This window comes from Paralichthys olivaceus, chromosome 20 (genome assembly GCF_024713975.1).
Source record: "Paralichthys olivaceus isolate ysfri-2021 chromosome 20, ASM2471397v2, whole genome shotgun sequence".
In the NCBI taxonomy this organism is placed as follows: Eukaryota; Metazoa; Chordata; class Actinopteri; order Pleuronectiformes; family Paralichthyidae; genus Paralichthys; species Paralichthys olivaceus.
In genome coordinates, this window is record NC_091112.1 from 11,856,668 (window position 1) to 11,878,472 (window position 21,805).

General features: G+C 43.0%; 2 protein-coding genes and 1 long non-coding RNA gene across 3 annotated transcripts; 1 reads left to right on the plus strand and 2 right to left on the minus strand.

Moving 5' to 3' along the window:
• Positions 1–1,549: 1,549 nt before the first annotated feature.
• Positions 1,550–21,795, minus strand: LOC138405949 (uncharacterized). Its single transcript, XR_011239612.1, has 2 exons — positions 21,465–21,795; positions 1,550–2,780 (listed from the first exon to the last, which is right to left on the minus strand). It is a non-coding gene; the product is annotated as an uncharacterized lncRNA (long non-coding RNA).
• Positions 11,564–13,499, plus strand: dlx6a (distal-less homeobox 6a). Its single transcript, XM_020090605.2, has 3 exons — positions 11,564–12,033; positions 12,714–12,907; positions 13,125–13,499. Exons 1-3 carry the CDS (start codon positions 11,727–11,729, stop codon positions 13,362–13,364), a joined length of 741 nt encoding a protein of 246 aa, XP_019946164.1. The 5' UTR covers positions 11,564–11,726; the 3' UTR covers positions 13,365–13,499.
• On the minus strand, positions 17,514–19,358 carry dlx5a (distal-less homeobox 5a). Its single transcript, XM_020090604.2, has 3 exons — positions 18,837–19,358; positions 18,239–18,423; positions 17,514–18,029 (listed from the first exon to the last, which is right to left on the minus strand). The coding sequence occupies exons 1-3, from the start codon at positions 19,192–19,194 to the stop codon at positions 17,715–17,717; spliced, it is 858 nt and encodes a 285-aa protein (XP_019946163.1). The 5' UTR covers positions 19,195–19,358; the 3' UTR covers positions 17,514–17,714.
• Positions 21,796–21,805: the final 10 nt, after the last annotated feature.

The following is a 21,805-nucleotide window of genomic DNA, read 5'->3' on the forward strand; positions in this document are numbered from 1 at the left end:
CCCAGCTTCTGGCTGTGCCTTGCCAAAGCTCACCAGGCGCCAATGTGCACCGCTGACAAATTTCCTGCAATGTGACGACAGGATAGAGTCTCTCAGCATCAGTGGGGTACCTCCGCTGGCCCCCGGGAGATGCTGTCATTATGCGTGTTTGCAATCATGGGAGCTGAATACCTTGGCTGGAAGTTAGGGGGGAGAGGACTGACAGAGGCAGAGGGGGAAGAAATTGAGAGAGAGGGAGAGAGCGAGAGAGAAAGAGCAAATGAATGTTTCGACTTGGCGGTGTTTTGAGCTTTCTGAAATGCATGTGCTATCATAGCAGTGTTGTGTTTACCACAGCGGGAGGCAAACAGAGTCACAGAGAAGAGGCGCGGAAACGCCAGACACAGTAAAATGAGCAAAATACATACATTAGGACTCTCTGTATTCACTACACACAAGCCGAGCCGAGGTGGAAAAAAACTCATTTCAATATAAATGGAAGACAAGCAGGGAGTGTGTGTCTTTATATCAGCTTTTGAACATCTTTTTTTGCTCACCCTTGGAAACATCCAGCAGAAGCCCCGAGACGAGTTTTGCCGGGAAGTCAGGATGTCAATGTTAATTTTCTTCCCGTTGCTAAGGAGACTCTCTCTCACAGAGGCCCTGGTTCCCTCCCCCATGGTCACTGTGCTTTTCAGTCAAAGGAGCCTTTCTGTTTCTAGTCTTCTTCGCTGCGCAATCAGACACCGAGGAACATCTCCACATCAGGCTGCTCCATGGACCGGGAGAGCCCAGCATCTGGGGGCTTTATTGATTTCCAGTGGAGGGAAATGTCTCCCTAGTGAGCCATTCAGAGCAGCTACTTTAGCACACAGCCAATCTTCTGCTGTGATTGTCATGCCTGTGTTTTGATGGCAGGGTGTAGCGACCGCTTGTCTTACACAGGAGTAACACAACCAAGCACTTTAATATATCAATAACATACCCCCCTTTGAGCCAGAGACTTAGCCGGTAGCCATATCAAAGGGAAATTGCTAATGCGAGGACAAGGCACAAGGAAAGCATTGTAAACACGAAACATTTTAGTCTGTCAGCGCCTAGTCAGGAGTGGAAATCACTGACACAAATAGCTGTTGTGTGGCTGCCTCAAAATGATCCCTCTCAGCCTCCATAGTCACCTTTCTGACTGACACGCTGCACTAGTTATCATGTAACACATCAGGAGCTTAACGGGGTTTAGATGATATCCTGCATGGCTTGCATGCACTGCCAGGCATAAACCCCCGTTCACCTAATCAAGTTCGCAACTGGAAGGAAAAGCCACGGCTCGTGTCATTCAGTTACCATATCCCGGCTCCGCAGTCATATTCTCACTTGTCGGTAAAACTTACTTTTTTGAGTCAAAATCAATCAGAAGAGGGGTTTATGTATAAAGTAGTAAGGAGGCATTGTACTGCTGCTCATTGCCTTGTTTTCTACCTGATGGAAACCTCTCACGACATTATGATTGTTTATTGTGTTCTCTTAAAAACAAAACCATGCATGTTTAAATGAATCAGTTAGGACACAGTTTTTAGTGTTGGTGTGGTTTTTATTCACCTTTGAAACAGCAAGATACACCCTGAAGGTTTCATTTCCACCTGACAGATTTAATTACAATTTGCAAGAGCTCCCTGCACTTACAATATAATGATTGCACTTTTCTCATTTATTAGTGAGGTTACACTACAGATTCTTGTTAATCAGCCTAGCATTAGCAAAAACATAATAATTGTGAGCCTATATTTCACACTCTGAATTACAGACACATTATTTTCTCCATGAAAAAACTAGTGAAATAATGTCAATCACAGTTTCTAACAATCCAAGGTGACATATGTTGTTGTTTGACCACAGCTCCAATTTTTAATTTACAATGATATAAACAAATCTTCACACCAGTCAAACAGTAAAAGTCTGGAATTCAGGCTTGAAACAAAAAATGGAATAAAAAACAAATTTTCGATTAATTGTTTCGACTTGATTCTGTTTTTTCACAGTTTTATTATGCATGCAGACCACAGACAAAATGTCAGTTACAGTTACCCATAACATGGAAATTGCCTGAGGCGTATAAGACAAGATCTTCCACTGATTTCCTCTAAGTGCATATATACAGGCAGCAGAGTTGCTGGGCTGTGGGCTAAACAAGGAAAAAAGACAAAAATGACAGGGATTTCACCACTGAATCCTTTTAGCAGGCCACTGACACATGAATGAGGGGAAAGAGAGAGAAAGGGGAGAAGAGAGGGAGAGAGAGAGGAAGGGAGGGAGAGAAAAAAAAGAGTAGACAACCAATTTGGGAGTAATGCAACTAAAAACTGACAAGTGTAATTTCATCCATCTGGGCCGATGTGTAAAAAGCGCTGCTCCGAACATTCCCCATGATTCCCCCTGATTGATCTTCCCCCGGTCTGAAACACCTATTATTAGCCACGAGCCTAATAGCACCAGGATGGCTCAGCGCTCTCCCAGGGGCCAATTCTCCGGTCATCTGCCCCTCACTCACCACAGCTGTGGAAACCAACCCAGGAGAGGGAGGAGAGACGGGGGGAGGCGAGGAGGAGATGGAGCTGCCAAGAGTGGGTGGAGGTGTACCTATTTTGGGGGGTAGGGGGGTGAAGGAAAAACAGGGGAGGGAGTAGGTATGGGGTTAGGGAGAGGGGAGCCGGGATGAGGGGAATGGGAGAGAAGGAGTAGAGTGGAGATGGAGATGGAGAGAAGGGGGACGGGATGGAGGAGAGCTGGAGACCATGCAGCGGCTGGACATGATGCACAGTGGGGGGAAGAACATGAGAGGAAGGTGGGCGTGATGGAAAAGCCAGAGGGGGAGAAATAGGAGAGAGGGGGAGAAACAGAGAGACAAAGAGAGCAAAAGTTAGTCCGAGGCGTTCATATTCTCAGAATAGATAAGTAATTGAAATAAAAATGTCACCTTTTGCTGGATGTTAAAATTAAAAACCTTTGTATGTTCCCTCTTAGTGCTGATTTTCATCAAAAAAATCAATGAAAAGGCTACAACTAGGACATTTATCACCCAGGTGAGGAAGCTGCACTCACATGCTAATGCTCGCCATCGAGCAGCTCGTCAGAAGACACAATGATCGCGTCTGCATTAAAACAGCGCACCACACTGTCGTTTCTATGATTGCACTTTTAATGTGAACATCATAATGGTGATTTTAAACCATCTGAAATCTCCTACAACAGCTATAATTTTACAAATTTATGAAGCAACAACAATCAGTATTACATAGTTACACATTATAATGTAGTTATTAGCAGATATAGGCATTTGTCAATAAACAACTACCTGCTCCTGTGGATGTTGCAGTATTGCCACATAATAAAGGACAATAAAACAAAATACAGTTGTTATAATATAAAATATTCTTTCATAGGAGGAGAAATTCTGGTTAATATTGCACATAAATGTCCTATTATCAGCTTGTAGCTATATTGTTTTTATATATAAATGTTAATATTCTACTGGCAAATGCTAAACACTGGTATTTTAAGTAAAGTCTCACCAATTAAATCAAGTTTTCTTCATCTTTTAGATTTTGAAAAGTGACACAAAGTGATTCCTAACCATGGAATCGCTCAGTTTGATTCATGGTGAAAATATTCAAATTCAAACAAACGCTGAATGAATGAGAAGAAAATCTATTTTCAAATGCTGATGATGAAAGACAAAGCTCAGGGCCCCACACCTATAAGTCACCATTCTGATTATTGCCAAGGTCAGATGTCAGCAATACGAAAGTTTGCAACATGAGGCTGGGATGTTGATTGCTGTCTGGCCCCTCTTTTGGGTGACTTTGTGCTGGATTAAGGTCAGAAGTCGTGTGTTAATCGGCCCTTCAGTCTCTTTGATTGAGTGAGCCCTCAGGTGAGGCGTAATGCATTTTCAAGGACAATGATGACAATAATTGTCTTCCTTCACTTCACCAAAATGGACAAAGTCCTAAAAAGATCTCTCCACTTGAATCTGACAGTTCAGATGAAAATGAAATTAAAGCGTTTGAGGGCTTTTCCAGCCAACTAATTAATAACTAGGATATTACCAGGACCAGCTACATTCATGATCTGCTTTGTCAAATCACTCAGCTGATCTGTGACCTGTGGGTTTTTAAAAGTCAGAGCACCTTGGTCTGTTTCACAGCAGCTGATATGTTAGAAAGCTGATGTACTAGGCCCAAGAAGCAGCCTTAATTTCATTTATGAATTAATATTTGTCACAACATCGAAAGGTTATTGATTTGATTTTTGACCCTTATGCTTTAGTTGTTTGCCACAGAACAGACATTGTTTTCTATACATACATCACAGTATTTCTACAGGTACATACATTATAGTCCTGTGGATTTTAATGTTTCTGTGGTGCTCAGCAATAATTCTGACTTGAGGCCTGTTATTCAATAATATTTCAGTAATATTCTTTTTTTCTTCGTATAATTAAATTAGCTGTTTTTACCAGATTATTGTATTATTATTAACTCTAGTAGATATCAGAATGTCAATTACAGGATTTAAATTGAAAATGAATGAATTTTGATGCTACTGCTGCTTCTGATGATGGCAGCAACTACAGAAGCATCATAATGATAATGAAAATAATAATTGATATTAATATAATAAGTTATTTGAAAATTTAGACTGTGGCACAAAGAAACCCTTTTAACTATCTGCATCTCCATTTATTTAAACATTTAAACATTCTAACATTTGTTAGATCAGAGATTTGTCAGATGTGAACTGGCTCTCATCTTTCACTGCAAAATAAGCAGGAATACAGCAAAATCCAGAATTTGAACATTTGATAGCAGAACTGTAGTCTGAATTGAAACTGCAGGCCTTCTACAAACACATCATTCACTCACTTCTCAGACTTTCTGTGAGTAAGAAAATGACGACTTAACAGCACAAGGACCAAACTAAAACCTTTGCATGCAGCCTGATCTGAAGTTTCAGGTAGGAGTGTCTTAAGGTGCGGCAGACAAAGGTCCACAGCTCTCACCTGACAATCTCCTGCAAACCCACAGCTCATGAGAACCCGAGCTGCGTCTGAGAATAAGACGTGTCCACCACCTCCCCATAGCCCATTCCACAGGTGTGACTCTCTCTCTCTCTCTTTTACTTCACTCTTTCTTTCCACTTCAGCTCACACTGTGCTCTTAAATTTCATGCTCTTTTATTTTGCAGTCAGTGTGAGCCATTGTGTGCAGCACTTCCTCCACTGGAGCATTCATTCCTACGTGAGAGCCAGGACTTTCCTGTTGGAGCACACACCATTTTGTCAATGCTTTTTTTTGTGCTGTTCATGTATTCAACATACATGTGTTTGTGTTTTCCACTGAGAAACGAATGAACAAGAGATTCCCAACAAAATCATTTTTGTTGGGAATCATTTTCATATGAATTACAAATTTAACTTCATGCTTTTTAAGAAAAGGTTATATTTGGTCCTTCTCCATTTTTAAGCACTTCCTGAAGACTTCAGCACTCTGTCCTGTGTTTATCTGGTTGTATGAGTGGATGAAGCTCAGTCTCAGGCCTAAGAAACATTTCAATGGCTCAGTTGTGACTTTAATTACTGTGCATATGCTCCCAATTTGATGTGTCATATATTATCTTTACTCTTTTAGGCCTAACAAAGACTTTAATGGGTCAGTTATTTTTTCTGTATATGCTCCATCAGACATCCATCTTATGTCCGTGTCCACTTCTTTTTATGTATCAAAATGACAAGATATTTGTGTTTAACCCTATAGGGGATTTATGAATATATATATATATATATATATATATTCTTTCTTTTTCAATCATTAAATAAATACATCACCTGAATCTGCAATCCAGATTAATATTAGGTCACTTGGACAGATAGCACACCTCACGGAGAAGCCATTTTTAATTAATTTCCAAACCAAAAACGCTATTGTTTCTAATAAAGTCAATCTAACAATATTACTGATTATGCTGCTACAGGGGACACAGAGTTGTGGTGGCACGTTTAAAATCCTTCCACTATTTGTTATATCTTTTCTTGAGAGTATCGCCATAATCCAGTGTTCCGGGTGTCATTGGCACGTGGCGCGCAACAGAGGCGCGCTCAGAGCACCTGCCGGCTCGGACACAGACAGTGGACCCCCCCCACCAGTACCTCACCACAGGGTCTGTCTGTGTCCCTGATAAATAATCCTCAAATCACTTGTTCATGAACGAAAAACCACAGGGGAGGACCAAAGACTGTCCTCCATCCTAACATTAGGCAGAGTTTAAAAAGAATGATGTTATAACAACAACAACCACAATAATAATAATAATTGATATTATTACAATATGGTGTTTTTGCATGTTTATTTTATATGTAAGTAGGGCTAAGTTTCAATCTGTTTACTGGAGATGGAATTAATGTGATTATTGTGATGATGATGATATTTACAACACAAACACAAACATGAATATTATTATTACGATTGTTGTTATTATTATTTCTAGATTCTATTAAAATGGATGTTTTGGTTAATTTTTGTTCGTCACTGCGACACGTCTCTATTCATGTGTACCTGATGGTTTTCAGAATTTCAGGAGTTAATTCCTGTCTCTGGCTCTTTCTCTGTGTGTATGAGCAGCACAGATGAAAAGGCGCAGTAATTATTCCAGGAGGTTGGGAACTAAATGATTGTCTTTGAAGTAGGCCCGGGCCTTGGACTACATTAGAAGCCAAGCATGTGATTTGCAACTGTTGAAGTAAAAAAAAAAAAAAACCTTCACTCTGCTGCTGCAGAAAAAAACATGGAAAAATGAGGAGGGTGGATTCTCGGCAAAAGGAAAATGGTATCTTTGTTTGCTTCCCTTTGTTTACCGGGGGATTCTTTCTCATTTCTCTCCCCCTTTTTTCATTTTTTACTAATTCATTTCAATGGCTTTCAAACTGGAAAATGGAAATGTTGCTCCTGCCCTCTATTTCGGCGGCAGCGTCCTGGCAACAGAGCAATTTTCTATCATCAGGGATAAACGGCATCGAACAGTACATTCTGATAAAAAAAGAGAGCCCATGATTGCTGGCCTTCCTGTCTGTCATCTACCGACCAAATCCTCTCCTTCAAGACAGACCACTGTGCTGTCAGACCTAATAATGTCGCGTATTAAGTCAGGAGAGAGGGAAAAGGGGGGACCAATGCGCGCCTCGGGACTCTCTCTTGTCACCCACATGAAATCCAAATCAACTTTTCTTGGGATGTGCAGCTCCTTTTGTTACTGATCTCCTGCAGGATCATAAAGGAGACATGTCCTGATCATAACCAATTAAAAAAGACAAATAATGTGGCTAAAATAAAGGATAGATGGAAATATCCATGCATATTCCCACACATTTCTGAATTCCCCGTTTCGCAGCCGTCCTCTCAAAGACAAATGACAGCATGTAAAATAACCACATGGCTTGGTGCAGGAAACCGAGCCGTGCAATCACTCAGGTGGGCCTAAACATGCAGAGAGAGAGGGCGACAAGAGAAACAAGCAGTCTTAATTAGGACACAGGCCCTGAGAGGGACCAGTGCGGCTTCAGTCGTGCCAAATTAAATCCATTAGTCTATGAGAGGGGCTGTGAAGACTCGGTGGTGCAGCCCCTTCTTTGCTTATTAGTGGTCATTTAGCCGCAATACTACCAAGCTTCACCGGGTCCATCTGAAGGCCCCTGCACCTGGGGCCATACATATGCCAATTTTGCTCTTTACTGCATGGAGAGATAATGCAATCCTAATTTATGATACTAAATTTATTGTAAACAGTCGCCCGCCTGGGGGTGCGTGGTTTTCTTTATGACAAAACCACACTAATTTTTCTTGGTGTAGTTGCACGCTTTTCCAAAAACACATCAAAGCTCAGCAATAAGTGGGTTCGCATTCGAAACGCTTTGCGCAATTTATGTGCGTAAAAGCGGCGCGCGGCCATTTGGGCACGGATAGATTATGCTGGGGCATTACAGAGGCGGATTTCGGGGTGATATTGCTCTGTGTATGTGAGAGGAGGCTGCTCCCACTAACTCTAGTTACAATGACCTGTGTTAAACTGACAGCTGCGTGGTATGCATCTGCTCTTCCCTGCGCCACTTCCCGCCCTTCAAGCGGCAGAGATGGAGAGCCGTTGACGCCTGGCTGTCTGTGACGCGCCAGTGGCTTTGCGCTGTGGAGAAGGGAGACATGTTGTTTAAGTGGCTCACGGTCTCTGTCTGCAGTGACAAGCCTCAGAGTCCCTGCAGCCGCCCGTGTTTCCGGGTGGCTTTCCTCCTGTTGCAGCGACCGACCGCAATAGGCCCGGCCTCAAGCGACAATTATGATCTGCGTCTTGCTAGAACTGTGCGTTAACGCTTAGAGATGATAAACACATGTGGCCAGATAGACTAGAAAAAAAAACTCGCACTGTTAAAATAACCAGTGACACACATTCAGTCAGAGGAGGAGCGAGGCAACTAGTTTTACTTTTTAAACTGGCCTCCTGTGAATGTGTGCCTGAAACCACCATGTTTTACGCGTGGCCCTATCCATGTGCGTAATGATAATCCACATTTAGTTTAAGGTTCCTCGAGGATATATAAATGACACACACTAGAACTATGAAATAGAACTTCAGGTAACACCAGCAGCCGTATAGTTTAAAAATATACTCATGCACCTCAGACAATGTCAGGGAAATCCCAGGCCTGTGCCATCCATCCATCCCAGCGGTTGGATATTGGAGTGATTTTAGAGAGTCATTCATCAGCGTTTATAAGACAGCTGGAAATAAAGACCACTTCTGTTAAACCACCACTGTCATAGATTGTACTGAAGGTCAATCATCTACTTAGGGACAGAGAGTGATTTCTAGATTTGCAGCTTCAATGCTGTTCATTTTGACATTTCGCCGAACTGAAATATAAAATAATTTATCTCCAGAATGAGGCTATGAACTCCTCATAGCCTCAGTCCTCCAAAAGTCATGGTGCAGCAGGTGAAATTTAAAAGCTTAATGTCTCATGCTTATTATTAAACATTTAGACAAACCCAAATTGGGTTTATGCTTAAAAAACCCAAAGCATGGGTTATAAATTATGTCCATTGATAACATCCTGTTGCAGGCCCACGGTTGCTCCATGGGCCTTGCAATTAGACACGGTTGTCAACATGCATGCAATGGGCTTCATCTTAAACATTTCAAAAGCACCGAGGTCGAGTATATGTCATGTTCTCTCTGTTCGAGCAAATCCGTCCTTTCACCACATCACTTAATATCACTGGGCCTAGAAAAGCCTCACAACACGCCTGCGGGACACCAAGACATTATTCTGCACTGCTGTCCCGCAATGTAATAATCTTGCGGTGGCACACACATACACACACGCGCACAGACACGCACAAATGATGCTGCAAATGTCTGCAAGAACGGAGATGTGTCATTTAATCGAGTCCAGAGGTATTTAGCCCGCAGGTATATAAGCAACCTGCACCAACGCAAAGCATGCGTGTCTTTGTAGTGAGCACTCACAGGCGATTAGAAAAGGTGCAGGATCTGGTTTCTCCTCTGCGTGTCCAAGTGGAACACGGACAGGGGAATTGGCCACTATGTAAAATCACTGAGGGGTGACCAAGGTGCGCGCTGCGAGAGATGCAAGGCACCCAGTGCGCCTGCAATACTGGATTATCAGAGGCAATAAAAAAACATTTACCAATGTCAGGGAACGCAACACAAAAGTGGCTCTTACCTGTAGCATGCACCTGGAGATATAAAAGTAGGCTATGCTCTAAATTTTAAACAAATATTCTGAGTAAGAGAGTCTGGAGGAATAAAACAAATCCGTATAGTGCTGAGGCTCACATCCCAGCCTGCATGTGCTCCTCTCTTGCTCCGCTGCTGTAAAATGATTATCCGGCTGGGTTGTGCACTTTTTAAATCCCACAAAGTAAATAACAACCGTAGCTGCACGGCGATAATAGCAAGGTACCAAGTTCTTGTTCCAGAAAAGGAGAAAATTGAAACTAAACGCAGCATTTAGACAACCATTTTTGATAAGAGGATAATTGAGGCGACACTGGCGTATAATTAGGGGGATAATTTATGCTATATCCACTTTTATTTCCACCCTCCCAAAATAAATCCTGTCCACAATCATTACACGCGAATTGTTCTTAATTTTATAGCTGCAATTTGAGAAAAGTGTGGCCGCTAATCAAATAGGTTTTCCTGGTAACCATAATTATTTTTCATCGTCCTATTTTTGGTGGAATTAATGCAACATTGCGGCAAAAAAAGTGCATGGTGCAAAAACACGATCTGAATCCCTGTAAGCGGAATTAACATTTTATTCTTATTTGCTAATCGAACATTTCAGCCCTCAGAGGGAAGCTGTATAATTTACATATATTGAGGACCCTACCAGGCCTCGGATAAAAGACACTGTCAGTTTATCTCGGTATCCACCCTTCTCTGGGCAAAATAACCTATTGTACCTCAGGCATATTGTTATTTGATGTGTCACATGCACTGTATTTTGAATTGTCTGAAGATCCTTAATCATATGGTCAGTAGCCCCATAAAAAAAAAAACGAGCAGTTAGTATATAGAGCAGAGGGGGGAGGGGGCTTAAAGAGGGGCTGCTCATTAGGCGACAACATAAATACTACACTGCAAAAAATATTTTGAATTATTTGGAAAATAATAAAGATAAAATGTATAATCTGTGCATAAAAACCCACAGGGCTGTGGATCTATTTTCTCTTGTACTTCCAAGGCAATTCCACCTGTTTCAGAAGATTACTTGATATAAAACAGATCCCTCCATGAGTGTAAAATTGTCCCACATGTAGAAAAAAAACTTTTAATGTGCATTTAATACGATTGGGACTATTCCATATGTGTAAATGTTTGTAATTATGAAGGAATAAAAGTGTAATCCTTTTTTGCAGTTAAAGAATAACTTGTGAATGATTTATTAGCATTTTTGGTTTGAAATGTGTTTAATATTAAATCGGATATTAACATTCCTATAAACAGGATGTTTGTGTGATGCTTCCCTATATGTAATTAATTCCAGAGGAAAGGAGGAGTTACAAGCTGAAGAGGAAAAGGGGCGCATATAGAGACATGCTGGCTCATCAGGCTAAATCAACGTGCGCACTATATGTTGCGCGTCGTGCGTAATTTAGGGGTTTGGGTAAAAACAAAAAAAATTCGACTCGGTAATTCCGAAAGAGTCGCTTTTACGCGTGAAGCTTGTCTGTAGGAATTAGGCATCTTTCCCACCATATATTATTTCCCCCCATAGTTGTGGTGGGAGCTGGTAAGGTGGGTTAACTCCAGCTCAAGTCTCCGTGAGGCGCAGAGCACTGATGACGTTGGGTTGGATGACCAATCGGAAGGCGCTGCCCTTTGGAGACTAACCATTTTACTTGTAGTGTCTGCATCAAGTCTGGAAGCAAGGGCTCAATTTTAACAGAATCCACCTTAAAATCTCTCCCTTAACTTATGCCTACTGGCCGCCACTTTGAGTGAGAATATCACGGCACGAGGGGGAAATAAAGGCGCCGGTGGAAAACCCGGGTGTTAATAGGACAATATCGGTTTCGCGGTGGAGAGGGGAGAGAGACAACAACAGCGAGGGAGAGAAAACCGATTTGGTCTTGAGAGAGAGGGGGGTGAGTGCTCTCAAGGAAGAAAATTCGATGATGACCATGACTACGATGGCTGACGGTCTGGACGCTCAGGACTCGTCCAAGTCTGCTTTCATGGAGTTTGGGCAGCAGTCGCAGTCGCAGCAGAGCTCCCCGTCGATGGCCGGCGGCCACTACCCGCTGCACTGTCTCCACTCCGGCTCGCACGCTCACCACCAGCACGACAACACCCCGTACCCCGGGACCAACACCTACAACCGGTCGTTACCGTACCCTTACGTGAGCCACCCGCACCACAGCCCCTACCTGCCATCGTATCCCAACAACACGGGAGGACAGACAAGGTTAGACGGCACAGGTAAGAGACCCCCTTTACACCAGCCAAGTGGAAAGCGCTGAGCGTCATGTCCATCCCCGGCGCACATCAGTGCCTTTACCGTCTTGGCCCGGAGTGGGGACCGAACCGTTCTCCATGCCAGTGTTGGTGCCATGCCCAACTCACTGAACGGCCGCTCCAAATTGGGACGCATGATCTTTCAGTCGTAGATACGCCGAAGACAATCGTGCGTAAATGGCACCGGATAATTCGACATCCAGCCTATTACCTCCAGCCTCGTGTGGCTGTTCCGTTTAGCACTCCCCACAGATCCCACAAAACCTGTTTTAATGCCCGGGGTGTGATCATCACGACCGTGCAATCCTCACCAACTACTCGTAGAAAATTAGGCAGCCCGCACGCCCTGGATGTTGTAATTAGCATTTAATTGACATGTCATTACCAGCAATATCCTAAATATGACAGCGTATGAGGATTGTGGCTGCCACGGCGCGTAAAGCCAATGTGAGATGTCAACGTTTATCAGCCATGTCTTTTATTATGTTAACGCACTTTTAATCGTCGCCTCTGATTTTATCTCCACATCTATCCTACACGTATTTCAGTTTATTTGACACGTTCGTATCTCCCTGCACGAATAAATAACAGTATGAGCACAACCTGGCTGTGAATAATAATAACTTTGCTTGTTTTTTTTGCAGAGCAGCAGAAAACGACGGTGATTGAAAATGGGGAAATTCGTTTTAATGGGAAAGGCAAGAAGATCCGCAAACCTCGGACAATTTATTCCAGTTTGCAGCTTCAAGCGCTGAACCACCGTTTCCAGCAAACACAGTACCTCGCTTTACCGGAGCGCGCCGAGCTGGCTGCCTCTCTAGGACTAACACAAACCCAGGTATGTGAGGGACACAGTCTGCTGTGCTTTTTTACATTCTTCCATCAATTGCAAAACATTTAAGATTAAAATATTTTTTTAATAAAAATTTAGTTGTATCTGATATTAAATAGTTAATGAAATTGTATTGTTTTGCAGATATTAATCCTCCATGCAGACTCTTTATCCATGCCTGATTTTCTAAGTGTATGCTCCCTTCTCTCCCCCACCACCGCAGGTAAAGATCTGGTTCCAGAATAAGAGGTCAAAGTTCAAGAAGCTGCTCAAGCAAGGCGGCAACCCGCACGAGAACGACCCCATCCCGGGCTCAATGTCCCTCTCCCCGCGCTCCCCGACCATCCCTCCAATCTGGGACGTCTCGGCCTCTTCCAAAGGTGTAAACATGCCGGCCAACAGCTACATGCCCGGCTACTCTCACTGGTATTCCTCCCCACATCAAGATTCAATGCAGAGATAGACTGAGGATGGATGATGAGGCATGCAGGAGGGTCGGTGGGCCGTGCGGAGGCCTGCGTATCTCGGCCATGCAGTTTCCAAACGTAGCCTACAATTTATGTCAGCGCAGAGAATTGGGTGCTGGAGAGGAGACAGAAAATAAAAAACCCCTCCGCTGCGTCTCGGCTTCAGGATAAAACGCAGCCAAGCCTCGGTGTGGTGACACAAACAGGGGGAACTAACAGTTTTTTTTCCAGCGTAACATGGCTGCTCAGTGGACTCGCATATTTGTTATGCTTTCATTCATGTCAACATCTGAACGTCAATATACCAAATATTACCAGTGACATTTAAGCCACTTTGGGCAAGGACTGCTGACCCTTCTCCGTGCGCTGTGACGCACAGAACCTCTCGCCATGGTGGACTCCTGACTGCTTTTCTCATTTTGTTTTTGGTTGTTTCTCCAACATGCAAAACCAAGCAAATTGTCTGTCTGTAAATATGATCTGCGAATTCAGTTGTACATACACTTTTTATGTTTTGTCAGATTGAGTAAACCGTGACTCAAAAAAACACAGACGCCTGCTGTTGCATGATTTCCAAACATTTTAAAACGAGGCCTCTTTATGCTCCATATTGGGCCAACATCACATTAGAACAGGCCCATTTCCCGTCCCCCTGGTGTGTACAGGATGATACTAGACAACGTGAACATAAGTTAATGACACAGTGCTGCAGTGAAAAGCTAATTTCACCAGAGTAAACATCTTAAATAAACCAAAGCGCTCTGTGGCTGATGAAGTATATAGATTTATCAAATGCGCTCAACACCAGAGGAAATCAACTTACCCTGCACCGCTGCTGCCTACATTCACCTCGAAAGGCATTTGCTCCAGGTCCAGCTTATCTCGTCATTTCACCCTCAATTATTAGAAGTATTGACAAAATGTTTTCTCCCTTCTCTCTCCGTCCTAATGCGGGGCGTTAAATGCCAAGCTCCGCGGGATCGATGTGGAACAAAGCAGCCAGCTGCAGTGGCGTTCAATATGAAGGAGATATTTGGGACAATTTGTGGGTTTTTATCCAAGTGAGGCTTTTTTCCCCCTCCATTCTCATAAATGCAGGCATAATTAGGGTAATTTTTGATGTAGCCCGCTGATTACAGCGTTTTTACCGTCAAAGATAATTACCTGTAATTTTCAACCACTTTTAATACTAAAAGGCATCTTTATTTGGATTTGAGGTAGCACAGATGGAACAAAAGAGAAAATTATTCGGTTATTCATATACAAATTGCCGAGAAGAGTGAGCGCTCGGGATATTATCTGAAATTACGAAGCTGAAAAGCTCCATGCAGCTGTCAAGTCGCGGATGTCCCACTGGCGCATATTGAGTCTACCTGGGCCCCCCACCCATATCAACCTCATCCCCACCCCTCCAGAGGGCTGGGGCTTATCTGCTCCTGGGGCCCATGTGCACCCAGATCCTGCAGCCAGGCTGCAGGGAGCCCGACACTGCCTGTCGAGTACACAGCTACATGAGCTCATGATGGAAAGGATGAAGCTCCGAGAAGTGACAGGTTTCATCATGGTTATGCAAAATGGGAATAAAAGTTTGACGAGTTAAATCAAATAAGTTTGGGATGGATGGATGTATGTGGTGGTAGTAAGGTGCAGCAGAGTGACAGAAGACAGATATGGGGGGTGGGGTTGAGAGCTCCATCTGCATCACGACAGACAGACACAGACAGAGAGACAGACAGGCAGGCAGACAGACCTAAAAGCACCAGACAAGATTTCACACATGCAGCATCCACCATATTGTATCACATAAGAAAATCTCGTAAAAAGACCCAATTCAACAAAAATAAAAAAAGGAATCAGACATTAAGAAGATGCTGATTTTCCCACTCCTCTGTTAACAACCCTTACTAGACCTATAAGAACCCAATGCATTCTCAGTCCTACCCTCCTCCATGATGCATGAATATAACAACCACAGGACAGAGAGATATGAGACTCAGGGCTTACCTTGCCTCCGCTCCCCATATAACACAGACTAACCAAAAAAGCGCTGCACGGTTTTACTGCTGCTGGTTGAATAAGCAAATCCAGGTGGGGAAGTGTTTGCACACCCCGGTAAGCTCTTATATATTGCCTGCAAAATTAGCTGTTATTACTGTCACTGTTTAGTGATGGCGAGCTTGGGAAAAAAAAGAGCCCTCTGCAATCAAGAACCAAGCGCATCTTTGCAAATTATAGGTAATTGTCAATGTCCAGATTATGATAATGGAGGCCCTAATCCTGAAGAATAATTATTGTGGAGTGTTACAGTTGAAGCTGTCCAGTAAAGCTAACTGTCATTATTTAGACTCGATTTGCAAAACGGGGGGAAAACTAGCTGAGTGGAAAATGTTCGGTTGGAAATAAACGGGGGCTCTCGATATAATGGCACCACTAGTGTGCGTGCGTGCGAGTGCGCGTGTGAGATAGAGGGAGAGATGGATGGATGGAGAAATACAGTAGTGTGTGTGTGCGTGTTTATTAGAGAGTTTGAGGTTTGTGTGTACAACTGTGCACGTGATTGTGCACGCACTGTGAAAAATCTAAACGTCTCAAGTGACCTGCTCTCATTACATTAATGATTATACTGAATATAATTTAGTCTACAACATAAATTAGGCTGAAAACTACAACAAGCCGTTTGGTGGTTTAGATTAGGGAAAAGCAAGTTTATAGCCTGTCGTGTTTTTGCTGCAAGGTGCGTGCATGTGCGCGTGTGAGAGAGAGAGTATATAGTGTATTCTGGAGGCTGCAATCAGGAGAAGGAAGAGGATTCGTTTGTCAGGTGGAAATGGTAACTTGCATGGATCAGTGTGTGGGTCAGATGTACTTATTGTTTAGTGTGTTAATATGTGTGTGTGTGTGTGTGTGTGTGTGTGTGTGTGTGTGTGTGTGTGTGTGTGTGTGTGTGTGTGTGTGTGTGTGCGCACTTTGCAGAAAAATTCAATCACATGAATTTTGCGGCCATGGCTGCGCAAATTCAATTAGGTCTCTCTCCAAATGCGCGTTGTTCTCTCACAGTGACACGGTTTGTTTAGTGGGATTTCAGCGGTCGACGCTGGTAACGCAGTCTGCTGATAACATGGTGAGGTTGCGGAGGATCTCTCTCTCCCTCTTTTCTTTTCTTTTTAATTTCACCCGGAAGGTGGGCTGCGTGCGGCCGGCACTGGCAGAGCTCTGGAGCCGGCCTACCCCCACAGGAATGCGGATTGTCTCAGATCTCCGTGCCGCCCCCCTCGCCTCCTCTCTGCCATTCAAAGCGGCTAATTGCAGGGGACACAAAGCAAAGAGCGACTGCAGACTGTCTGCTGCAGGAGGCACACATGTTCTGCACAGACCTGCATGTAAAGCTGCGAGCAACTCAGCATCAGCCAGGATCTCCACTAAAATAATGATAAAAAATAGAATTATCATTTAAAAATGTAATAATAAATAATTTAGGCTGCGGAATTTGAAGATACATTGGTGGTAAAATATTGGAGAATTTAATATGTAATTTTGGCTCACTTGAAAATATCAATTATTTCATAAATGTCATGACACAACGCTTCAAATATCACAATAAACATGATGTATTATAAATACATTTAAGAGCTCCATCTACACTGACTTCCACAAACTCCTCATAGTCTCAATATGAAATGATATTATGTTCTGCAAAAATCCCAACCATTTCAAGAAGCACCAGAATTATATTGAAGTGATTCATATGGTTAATTTTCTTACTGTTGCACATGTTCAATTATTTTAAGTATAATACTATTTTAAAATTATTTTCTTCCATATTAAAATCAAACCTCGTCATGAAGAAATATTTCATTCCCATTCCAATCAAGACGAGTATTAATTTTGTCCACGCAACATCTTCTGAAATAAAGGGCACAATTTTTAATAAAAAAACAAAAATCACAGAATAAATATAGATGATGACAATTAAAGATTTAAAAATGTTTTCCTCTAGATAATCCATCTCAATACTGAGCAGCTGTGATTGGAAAACGTCACCTGAGGCTCTCAAACACTGTTTATGTCTGCGGGTCCGTGTCGTGATTTTCGGGTGTAAATAAAACTGAGGGTTAGAATAACGAGAGACTGCAGGAGGCCGGAGGTTTCAAAGATCCATTGTCCATTTAAACGTTTAATAGTCTTCCAAAAAATGCAATAAATTACATGCACACATTTACACATTTTACACGTTTCTTCTATGACTGTCATCAAATACATTGCATATTCCTCTGAAATCTGAACACGAGTCCCATAGAAGCAGGAGGAAAAAAAAAAGGAGGTTTGAAATGAACAACAGGGGTTTTTCAATATAACGTCCCCGCTCCAAGAGCAAGTGAGTGCTGTATCGAGTTAGGGGTCTGCAGGTGGGAGGCCATGGAGCCACCGGCCGAGGCGTACCACGACCCCGAGTTTTCCAAAAAGTTAGAGGCCGTCGTGTTGATGCTCTGTGGCTGTAGGCTGTGCGGCCTGGAGGGGCCCTGTGTGTCCCAGACGGCCGGGGACTGTGGTGAGTTGCACGCCATGGGATCGCTGGAGCTGGGGCTGTGCTCAGGTGGAAGCTCCCCGTTTTTCATGATCTTTTTAATTTTTGATCTCCTGTTCTGGAACCAAATCTTCACCTGGAAAAATAGGGGGGGAACACACCACCATTAATGTCTCAAATAGCCGAGAGCAGAAGCAACAGATCCAAAAGAGGCACAATGCGTAAAGATGCACGGAAAACTGGATGTTTTGATTCAATTTTAATTAAGTAATATTTAAAAAACGTGAACATTTTAATTCTTAAGTGAAAATAGTTAAAAAATTATTTCATTTTATTTTATCCCACCTGTGTTTGCGTGAGTCCCAACGAGGCAGCCAGCTCGGCTCTCTCCGGCAGCGCCAGGTACTGTGTGTTCTGAAACCGCCTCTGCAGGGCGGCCAGCTGGAAGCTCGAGTAAATAGTCCGGGGCTTCCTCACTTTTTTCGGCTTGCCGTTCACCATCCTCACCTCTGGCTCGCTTATCTCTTTTTCTGTCAAAGTGATCATAACAGGAATAAGCATGTGCTATACACCCTCTGTAAATTGAAGCATGGTTCAGGTTTAAATATCTTTTGGGGAGAGTATAAGTTGTCCGTTTTATGCGTTAAAAACCAAAGGAAATCCAAATGCCTTCAACCAAATTGATTCCAGTAATAAAGGGGCTAGCTCATATTTTCTCATAATGCTCAATAGTTTAGTCCTAATGTGTTGCTTTATATTCACTTTGCATATTTTAGCGATTATTGTTTGTTGCGGAAAAACAACAACCAGAAAATAAATAGTTAGATAAGAAATGCAGTGAAATTACTTTACACATTTTTTAAACAATCCAACAAGATTAGCGAATAATGACATAATAACATGCTCTTGTCATAATAATAATAAAAACCACGCGGGCCCTTACCTTGTGGACTCGGCTGGGCTTGGACTCTGCTGTAAGTCCCTGCATACTGGTGGTAGGCGGGTGTCGTGTACGAGCTGTAGTCGGTGTAGGATTTTGTCGAGTAATTTCCAGCGGACGCGTTCACACCCGGGTACTGGTACTGGTAGGCATTGAGCGGCTTCCCGTACGAGGTGGAGCCCGGCGAGCAGTAGCCGTGTGGGACTCCGCCGGCGGGACTGTAATAGCCGGAATCCGTGGCGCTGGACTCGGGTAAAGTGGGAGATTCCTGAGACGGGTGGTGCATGGCGGAGAGTTGGAAGGAGCTCTGGAAGTCTGCGGGTTTCACACTCGGGATCCTCCGGTCGAATACTCCAGTCATACTTCGAGGGCGAAGGCGTGGGTTTGTTTTGATTTCGTATTTAATTCGCAACAAAACGGAGGCAGTTTGGTCCAAAAAGCGCAGAGCATGGAGACTAGAGCGCGGGCATCGTCTAAAGGCTCTCAGGCCGTCGGGCTCTGGTGTAGACTGCAGCCAGCCCCGCAGCAAAGACTTGGTTAAATCCTAAATCGCGCTCTTACGCACTGCAGGGAGGATCTGGTTCCATTGGCCAAGGCGCGCACACACACACACGCACACATAGACACAGCTACACCCAATTCACTCAGCCAGCTTTCTTATAAGGGGGGAAACCACCCGGGCTATGGGGCTGCATTGTTGTGTTTTTATTCTATCTATCAATGGCAGCAATTAAAGTGTTGGCCGTGTCGCTGCTCCACGTTTTACAGGGGGATGAATTCTAAGGACAAAACCTCATTACTAAAATGGCCTCCTGCTGGAAGACTGGCCGATTATTAGGATTGTCTGCATTATTTGTGCATTTTATTAAACGAGACTCCACGTTCTTTGGCAATAACCTCAAAATAAAAGCATGCAATTCAATGTTACAGCCACAGAAATAGAGCAGAAAACCTTATTAAATTGTGCATTGAGCTCATTGGTGTCTGTTAAGTACATTTTAACAGGCACTTAGATTTAAGATAATGGAATATCCGGTACAGCCTATTCCTGAAATTATAATTTTGCATCTAACACCATTGTATATGTTTAGAATAATTTGCATATTCAATATTATTTAATGTGCTATGAGCCATGCATTCCAAAACTAATGCAAATAATACACAAGTGACTTCTCCAATTCAAACCCAGCTTGTTCTTTGATTATTGATGTACAGCAGTGTTAATATTGACCTGATTCTGCCAATAGGATCATTAAATATTAATCTTCTCATCTTTAAAAACCTGGATGAGACATCAACGCTCAGCGCCTCAGTCTGACACATTCAGTGGTGAACAGAGCCGACTAGTGGACAAACTGAGGAGCTGCACGCCAAGCTCACTCCAGGAACAAAGCCACAAAGTCACATGGTGACATGACAATACACAGATGGTGAATCAGAGCTCAGCGTTGAAATATAAGGGTTGAAAACAAAACTAGAATGACACAGTGGGTGCAAATACATCTGCCGAACAGTCTTGCGAAACTGAATTTAAATTCACTGTAGTTAAGAATTTTTATTTTTTCATCAAGATCGATAAATTATTCACTGAGAAATCAACGAAAATGTTGGAGAAAAAAAACCTGGATCCGCACCGAAATGTAATGGGTCATGTCCCACCCCTCCATAGAATTTCACAGAAACTGGTTGAGTATTTTTTGCGTAGTCCTGCTAATTAACAAATCTACAAACGCAGAGGAAAACATAACCTCTTAAGAAAAGGTAACAACGAAAAATAAATCTGTCCGAAAAGAAATAGGGCAACAGGTGCGAGGGCACAAATGACCAACACTGGATACACATTATTTAGTTTTACATCATGTATTATGGTGTGTATTGCCTTTATTATTATTATAATCAACACTATATTCCCTTTAGGTTTAATAACAGAGGAGTGGGGCTGCACCATTCAACTGTCACCTGGATAAGCCAGACTCAACTGGGCAGGTGAAGTATAAACTGAGCTCATTGAATGCAGACACCAGTGTTTGGAGGATAAAGGGGACTCATGTAAAGAACACCTTGCAAACTGTTCAGCATTGGGCTGGAGATGACTCTTTGTAGCTGCACGGCACAGGCCAGCCAGAGGTACATGGTAACACACAGCACAGGCTGATGCAGTCAGTAATCACACCTCAAACTATCAAGCGAAAACGTGAAGGTGAAAATAGACTGACTTCTGCAAGACGACAACAAACCAAAGCAGACCCCAAACTCCACCATGAACCACCTCCTGAAACACTTGGCCCTTAAAAGTCCCCTGACCTGAACATCACTGAAGAAAGATCTTAAAGATAGAAGAAGAAATAATCAAATATATCTGGGGATGTGGATGAAAATTCCAAAGTAAAGGTCAGAAAGTTTCTGGATGAAATGTTTGTCACAGGCGTGGTTACAAACTTTTGCCAGAATTAGTGTAATTCGTACTAATGCTACTAATAATACAAATGTATCAGGTATAAATTTCAGTTTTGCTGCTTGAACCAACAGTGAATCTCCCCAAACTCCTCCGGCTTGTTGAACCTTCAGATGTTTTTCTCATGTAAAGAAACTCAACTAGTAAATAAACTCAGGTGTTAGCGGTTAGCTTACCTTCTGTGTCAACCCGGAAGCACTTCCCCGTGAGGCCTCTCACGTTTCCTCCTGCGGTGTCCGCTTGTTGACATTTGTTTACCAACTCAGTTTGGATTTAATACTTTTTCAAACTGTAATATTCGTGTTCATCGCACGACATAGCGCCAAACACGCGTTTTCAAGAAGCATAACGAATCATTAAAATCGCGTTTTCTGCGGTTTTCCCATTTGAATCAGGGTCACGGCTGAGAGCGCGCGTCCCGCGTCTGACGTCACGGGGGATGTCATCCAACAAGATAGTTCCCTTCCGGTTCGTATATATAGACACATAAAACCGAGCGACAAAATAATGTTCAACA

Excerpts from the sequence above, each read along its gene's own strand:
- dlx5a (XM_020090604.2), bottom strand. The coding sequence starts at position 19,194 with ATGACTGGAGTATTCGACCGGAGGATCCCGAGTGTGAAACCCGCAGAC. Across the intron at positions 18,424-18,836 it reads AGCCCAGCCGAGTCCACAAG|AAAAAGAGATAAGCGAGCCA; the intron begins GTAAGGGCCCGC and ends TCACTTTGACAG. Across the intron at positions 18,030-18,238 it reads TGGGACTCACGCAAACACAG|GTGAAGATTTGGTTCCAGAA; the intron begins GTGGGATAAAAT and ends CTATTTTTCCAG.
- dlx6a (XM_020090605.2), top strand. The coding sequence starts at position 11,727 with ATGATGACCATGACTACGATGGCTGACGGTCTGGACGCTCAGGACTCG. Across the intron at positions 12,034-12,713 it reads GACAAGGTTAGACGGCACAG|AGCAGCAGAAAACGACGGTG; the intron begins GTAAGAGACCCC and ends TTTTTTTTGCAG. Across the intron at positions 12,908-13,124 it reads TAGGACTAACACAAACCCAG|GTAAAGATCTGGTTCCAGAA; the intron begins GTATGTGAGGGA and ends CCACCACCGCAG.